The sequence below is a fragment of the Macrobrachium nipponense genome, chromosome 29 (genome assembly GCF_015104395.2).
Source record: "Macrobrachium nipponense isolate FS-2020 chromosome 29, ASM1510439v2, whole genome shotgun sequence".
Lineage (NCBI taxonomy): Eukaryota > Metazoa > Arthropoda > Malacostraca > Decapoda > Palaemonidae > Macrobrachium > Macrobrachium nipponense.
The window spans coordinates 7422418-7430360 of NC_061092.1; the positions used below are offsets into that span (position 1 = coordinate 7422418).

Sequence of the window (7943 nt, forward strand, 5' to 3'; positions counted from 1 at the left end):
GGGAATCGAACAGCGACCAGTTTTTACTTGGAATAAATTTATAATACTCTCTACACACCAATCTTTTCCTAGGGAGGTTCCTCAACCTTCCATACGATATTGATGTGGCCCATCTAGCATGGGATGTTTCAGGTCATACAAAAATAACTTCAGGGAAAACTAGAGGTATTTGGAATGCAAGGTAACCCCAGCATCGCTTGCCAATACATTTCATCCTTTGTGTAATTAATAGTTGAGCATTTAGCTCATCTTCCTAAAATGTATTTTGTGAAGCCAAGGATCTAAGGCCAATTAAAACAGATCAGGAATTTAAATGACAAGTCTTTAAGACTTAAACCACAAGTTCACTCAGACAAACCGTTTGCCGGTCACTTTGGAAAAGTAACACTAACAACATACTTTGAACACAAGACCACTACTTCAACAGCAACATTTTTTTATTTTTTTTTTTTTAATGCTTTTTTTTTTTAAGGCAGATTTTTACCTTTTTCAACGCCAGGATATTTTGCATTCATACATAAATCGTTAACTTAATGTAGTATACAGGATAGCTTGGCCAAATTACAAAATTACTGTTGGCTGTTGGAGCTTTTAATACTCAAATGTAATCTGTACTATTGTCCTTTTGTTGTACCTACTAAGCTTTGGTAACTCATCATGATAAAAGGCCCGAATACATAAGTTGAAGGTTATAGCAACAACAAAACAGCAACTGTAATCATACAGATTATTGAAGTTGACTACAAATGTTATTCTCTAATGAAAACTCTGCAAATATACAATTAATTACATGTTGTACGTAATGAAGTACAGATTGACAAATATAAAGGAACAGAGAATTTAGGTAAAATAGGAATAATATACAATGGTCTCCCTATCTTAATTTTTATTAATATTTCTAATAATTGTAAAAAGTACAAACATTTTTACACGAACATACAAACTTTCATTTTAAAACAGCATTCATTCGTCCATCACAGACAGTCATTTTGGCAATCCTGTCTTGCCATTTCCAAAAACTTAAATCTCTTGCACGTGGCAATACCCAAATGATTGGTTATCACTGAACTGTACTAGGAATCCTGCAGTCCAAGGAAGAGAAAAAAAAAAATCGCTTGTTTTGTCCATAAAAAAATACTTTATAAACAGAAACTGACAGAAGTCCTAGAAAGAGAGATATAACCAGTGGGAAAAAAATAAATACACCATCTGAGAGTATAAACTACTCCTTAATTTACAATAACAAATTAACATTCAAGAGACCACACGCATTGTGAGCATCAACGTAATTTACGTCATAAGTGACACAACCGGAGATCCTTCCAAAATAAAATATGATCTATCTTTCATTTGGAAAACTCTCTCTAGAACAATAACGTGCTCATGCCACCCATCTCGCTCTGTTCTTTGACGAAGATTTCGAAATACTGGTAGATAATGGTGACGGCCAGCAAGATACCTGTAATGAGAAGAAGAAAACTTGACTTTCCAAAAAATATATTCTCAAAAGATTTGAAATATGACACTCATTCACAAGAAAGCTGTTAACCTACAAGATGTCATCTGCAGATCTTGTCATTATTATATTTATTGCTGATATTTTATTTTTTCATTATTTCTGTGATTACTATAAAGTTAAAGTTTTTTTCTTATGCATTCAATTTATGTATTTAGCCCTCTGGACCTGACTACTGTAACCACCTAAGGTCTCTAGTCGAAATTTAAGTTATATAATCTGTGCACTAACTGTTATAACTCTCCATCCATTTTTTTTCTCACCAATATTATTACTATTACCAGTATTATGATTACTATCTTTTATGCTACCTCAGCTTTTTTGTGGAGAAGTGCCGATTACTCATTTTTCCTATCATGTTGACTCATATATCTAGATTGTGTATGTTACTGTGTATTTTGTATATTCATTGTATATGGCCCTGAACCGAAATAAAGGATATTATTATTATTATAGAGATATTCTAGTTATATTAGGGGTAAATATTGCATTTCTGATTTTACAAGTGGCCAAATGCTTTCTGCAAGTGACAAGTCTAATGCATCACACAGGAATAAAAATAACCCTCTAACCCTCCCTTCAGTTTTCACCTGCTTAAAAACACTACACATTTAAATTATTTAAAATTGTTTGGTAATGCTAGAAACTTGATCAGTGAACTAGGGTGTCAAAAGAAACTGCAAAACATACATGGTTGTTAATTCTTTTTGAATAAGAGCTTTCTGGTATGTGGCAATGCCTGTAAGATACAATCCTAAATTACAGCGTAATTTTGAATATTTTCTAAATATCTTGCATCATTTCCATATGCGTGCTAACCTAAACTAACCTGTACTTAGCTCCAGTTCAAGATATCTAAAAATGTTTCAAATTTAAAAAGGTAGCAAGCAAAAAATTAATAAAACAAAATCATAATAATGTAGCTGTTAACTACAGACTTCTGTCAAGACATTACTCTAAAGGGGAAACTGTACCTTTTAAATGTAAAAATTCAATCTTAATAACTTTCGGTGATTTCTAATACCCTGTACTACTAAAATTATAATTTTGTATTTATTGATATGGAGAGGATGTTAAAAGTCTTTGTTATTAATAATGAATATACACATAATTATGCATACTACATTTCTGTTATTTGCCATTATTAACTTATCACTGTTATGTGCTATGATTTATGGGTAATTATAATAGGCCTAATTACTAATTTAACCCATTAAGCATCTTATAACTTTCATAAAGCTGCATAAGCTGTAAAAGATCACACTTATCCAGATTTCTGTATGCGAATTATACAATGGGGACTATGGCAACATCCTGACTTATCTGATGTTTCCTTATTTATAATATAAACAACTGCTCTATATTACCTATAAGAACTACTTAACAAAAATGCATTACGCGAAGATGTTATTTCTGAGTACTAATGGTCAACAGCTGTTATCACATGAAATCTAATCTCCAACCTTGAAAAGCTCAACTACTCAAGTCATACGATACGCAAACGTAACCGATTACATAACGGGAGAGAGAGAGAGAGAGCGCGCGTATGGTGACGATTCAAATACAGTACACAAGAATGGGGGGCGGGAATACTCCATCATAAGAGTAAATCTCCTAAATCACCGAGCAGTTTGGTATATGCAACAACTGAACATGCACACTGTACTTTTTAAAAAAAAACCCCTGTTTCTTTTTACCCCCCCGAAAAAAAAAAAAAAAAACCAAAAAAAAAATAGCACCAAGGAAATCTGCAAGAACAGACAGGGCACCAATGCAAAGACCACCAAAAGCAGCAGCCGTTGGGATGTAGCGGTTCAGTTCATGAATCATAGACTTGTCACGATGGCCTCGCATAACCATCTGTTGTTCTTTCAGCTGCTTGGCGACCTGAAAATTATTATTACAATTAGGTAATAAAATTTCACTCACTTTAACTACAATAACTAATCTAGTTTTGCAAGCAATGCTGTTGGCCAAAAAAAACACTTCATAAAATGGGTACTGTGGAAAATATGACCACAATAGTAGTACTTACGTCCTTTGCTGATGAACCAGAGACATCAATCCAAGTCTTGGAGAAGAAAGCGCAGGATCCAAGCATAAAGACAATGTAGATGATGGCATGGAGAGGATCTTCAAGAACATGGCCAAAGGATTCTGGTGGGCTCATATAATAACACAAACCACCAACTGGGTATGAAGCACGGCCTGGTCCTCCTGCACCAGGATCATTCCATACACCAAGAAGACTGACGAAGAAGTTTCCTTGGAACTTCACAGCTAACATCTATGGATAATAAAATTAGAAACTACAATATTTCATACCTAAGATGGCATTCCTGAATAGTTCAACTCAATGACAAACATTTTACAATAAAAAACCTAAATCACAGACTTCTCAATAAAATCTGCAACGACATTCCACTAAACAAAAATAGAATATCGAAGAACTTTAAAATTACTGTTTATACTTACTTGTGAAATAATGTAAAGATTGGACACAAGAGCACTCTGGAGAATGATGGGAATGTTTGAAGTGTAGAACAGCTTGATGGGATAAGATGAGTACTGGCCACGGTAACGAGCAGACTTGATAGGGAGATCGACTCGGAAGCCCTGAATCAGAATTTCAAGTTTAGTACCTTAAAACTTCCTTCAACAAAATATCTCATTGTAACATTTTAGATTTCAAATACTGTTACTGAAGGCAAGAGTGTAATACTATAAGCACAGTACAGTACATTCAAATCCAAACAACAACTTATATAACATTAAAGGTTTAACAAAAACAGCACAAAATTCAATGTTGCCACTCCAGCATCAACAAATTACAATACCTGGAAGTATATAACAATGCCAAAGATGAGGACAGTAGCCAAAAGGTTGGTCAAATTAGGAAGGTTCTGCCTGTAGAAAGCCTCACGAAGAGCTCGTACCTGTCAAATGAACCATTATTCAAACAATGCCAAACAAACTGACATTATCACAGTCAAGTCAAGGTGTCAAACTGAATATCAAGTGCATAGTACTTCAAAATCATCTACATATACATAACTAATCAAAATAATTTGTTAAGCTTCTTGGGTAACTAACCTTATCTTGACGAGTGGCCAGAAGATGGAAGAGAGCAATGATTGCACCTTCGAATTCAGTACCTCGGCCAGTGTTGACTGTAGCCGGAGAGAAAGCTTTCCATACAATAGTTTCACAGATGTTTGTAGCAATGAAGAGGGAGATACCAGATCCAAGACCGTAACCCTGATAGGTAAGAACAATGTTTTTGGTTCATTATTTATATTGAATCTAGCACACGGCTTTAATATTATCCTGACCTTTCTGCATATTTCAAGCATTTACTGTACAAATACAACTTACCCTAAAAATATACAAGCTTACCTTCTGCAAAAGTTCATCCAGTAATAAGACAATAAGACCTGCCACAAACAGTTGGATAATAATAAGCAAGCAGATTCCACCACCAAGTTCAGTTGGGTCACCATACATTCCTGTCATAACATACAAGATGGCCTGACCTATCGTGATGACCATACCAAAGAGCTTTTGAGCTCCATTGAAGAGTGCTCTGTCCTTTGGAGTATCACCAACCTATAAGGAAAGTACAAAGGCAAATTAAATAAGCTTGAAAACTGACTACTGAAGATATTATCCAACAATATTAAGTATTCCATCCAATGCAACTGCTTCAAGGTTTCATTTCTAAAAAAAATGAGATACAAAGGGCAAAAGCCATGACACATACTAACCTCAATGATCTTTGCACCTGCCAAAAGTTGCATTATAAGACTGGAAGTGACAATGGGGGAGATACCAAGTTCCATAAGAGTACCACGATTACTGGCCAAAATCACACGGATCCAGTAAAAAGGATCCGCGGAATCTGTGCTCATAATACCAAAGAGGGGGATCTGAAATATCAAAAATAATTTTAATATCAAGAAAATATCATCATATTCCACTGTAAAATAAAAGCAATAACTGCAGTGTATACATTACACAGAAAATGTCTTCAATTACATACCTGGCAGCATACTAAGAAGATAAATAGGGTAATAGCTGTCCATAATACTTTTTCTCGAAACTGAATCCTTCGTTCAGGTTTTTGAATTTCTGGTAGCACCGCGCAAAACGGCTTTATCACCTCCAAGAATTTTACTGGAAAGAGAAAACAATACATGTCAGGACAAATTTTACAGAAAATAATAATGCAAACGTAAGAACTCAATGTAAAGTTCTGCGATGTTATTAGATATATTCACAGAACATATTTTACACTTGGGGATTCAAGTATCACTCATCTCTGTAATTCAGACCAACAAATTTTCCCTTTAGATGATCTTTTTTTAGAACTGCACTACTACATTAAAGGTATGGGGGCAGAGATGAATCACTCCCATGAATAGCAACACCTGCACTTGTAATTATGTACCAAATTTACCAATATAACCTGAAGGTTCGCATTAGGCAAGGATGTCAAGGGTACACATGAATATTTAAAAAACTACATATTGTCCCATCCCTCTTGCTATGTATTGGTGACTTTCAATCACTTTATCAATTACAATCATAAGGGAATAATTCATTTCTTAACAACAGCATCTTGTGAATAGTTTCACACAGGTGGGTTGTGAATAACTTGTCAATGTCCTCCTGCTTTGAGGGTACATATCGCAACAAACATGACTGCTGTTTGTATTGCTTCTGATTTTTTTCTAAAACCAAACTATTTCTTACAATGGTTGACTAACATTATTGTACCTAATCTACATCTCAAACCAATACAGGTTTTAAGAATTACGGCTACATCATTTCCTCATCAAGTTGAAAACAGGTTCCTCAGCTTATGAATGAGTGGTCTTTATACTGTATTCATTTACGATGTAAATAAATAACATTACAAGAAGGGACATAATACCAATACGCCTTAGGCATTGGAAATGTTCTATTTCTCAGGAAACAGGTTATTAACCTTACAGTATCCAGTACCCTAGATACACTATTGCACTTATCCTTTGAAGCAAAATAGTGCAACATTACTATAATACTACTAAGGGTGGGAGACTGCATTTTGTAAGGAAGCTTGTTAGGTTAGCCTACATTAGGCAACACTCACGTTTCCCTTTAACATATTCACCTGCTCATACCCATTACCAAATTCTCCTTGACTCATAAAAATTCAAAGGAACTTCGAAAACATGGCCTAACCTTTGCTTCACTAGAAAATGGGTCACAGCATGAAATTTAACATTTTAAACCCTTCACATTTGTTAGAAACTCCACAAATATTACCAGGCTCTAATTTCTTCAATGTGAGCAAGGCTGTTTCACCTAGGCTGGGCTATAGACAATATGAAAGGAACAAAGGTACAGTGAAGTCAATGCCTTATGAGAATTACAGCCATTACGTAGAAAGCTAAGTGGTATGGTACTTAACTTACGCATCTGTAAATGATAAACAGGTAAATGTGAAGGAGATGGCCATACATTCATGTTTTTACTTTCATTCCCTGAGGGGCTGGTGCTCAACACTGCAGTAAGCGGAGCTGCTGCCATGTGTTTAGTGCCAGCCCTTCAGGGATGCACACAAGAGAATAATCAGAAGACTGTAAACTTATTATCTGTACATTTTTCACCTGTACTGTTGCATACACCCTCTCCTAGAATGGCCAAACAATAGTACTGATAAAGGATATCCCCTGGTACCACCTCCATAGCATTTAAATTGTATATACAGCAAAGCAGCATAACTATGTAAGGGAAACAGTTACTACAGCATTAAAAGAAGTAATCTAAAGTGCTACTTGAAGCAACAACGCTAAACCTTTGCAAACAGCTGGGAGTTGGAAAGGGCTAAGAACAAATGAATCTACCAAGAAATAAACCAAAGTACTTGGCCTAGGCTTCTACGAACGATATAAATTCCCAAATTCTAGGGCGTATAGTGTGCCAGGTCATTATTTAAGATAAAAAAATTATCCTGGAAGCCCAGTTTAGGAAATTCCATGGGGAATCTTAATCTTATTAGCTAGGTTACCTAATCTACTTTCTACCAAGACAAATGATCAGTGAACCAAGTAACCTTGAGGTACGCAAGGTAGAAATTATCAACGCAATCAGCCCAAAGTAACATTAAAGAGTAGAATTGATTAAATATATAAGAAAACTACAACTGGGCTTGCGGTATAACCTATGGCTACCGTAAGAAGCATCTCCCTTTAGGGGGGTCCGTGAGCTGATACGTAATCAGTACCTCCAACAGTTATAAAGAAAATAACTCCATTTCACGCCAAATCAGTCTAAAACGTTCACAGAGTCAGAACAGATGCACAGGACTCGTAAAAAACCGACGTGTAGGCGTTCATTCGTAAGCCGCTGAACACCACAGCTGACATACCAGGTCACACCATGC

At 35.5% G+C, this 7943-nt stretch overlaps 1 protein-coding gene across 1 annotated transcript in view; it reads right to left on the reverse strand.

Moving 5' to 3' along the window:
* Positions 1-869: 869 nt before the first annotated feature.
* Positions 870-7943, reverse strand: part of LOC135206085 (protein transport protein Sec61 subunit alpha-like 1) — a 39121-nt gene continuing 32047 nt past the window's right edge. The window contains exons 2-10 of the mRNA XM_064237302.1: positions 5556-5689; positions 5281-5442; positions 4913-5122; positions 4610-4774; positions 4354-4452; positions 3992-4132; positions 3552-3803; positions 3239-3403; positions 870-1484 (exon numbers count right to left, since the gene is read on the reverse strand). Coding sequence (XP_064093372.1) covers positions 1365-1484; positions 3239-3403; positions 3552-3803; positions 3992-4132; positions 4354-4452; positions 4610-4774; positions 4913-5122; positions 5281-5442; positions 5556-5689 — 1448 coding nt within the window. The 3' untranslated portion in view covers positions 870-1364. The remainder of the gene's footprint in view (positions 1485-3238; positions 3404-3551; positions 3804-3991; positions 4133-4353; positions 4453-4609; positions 4775-4912; positions 5123-5280; positions 5443-5555; positions 5690-7943) is intronic.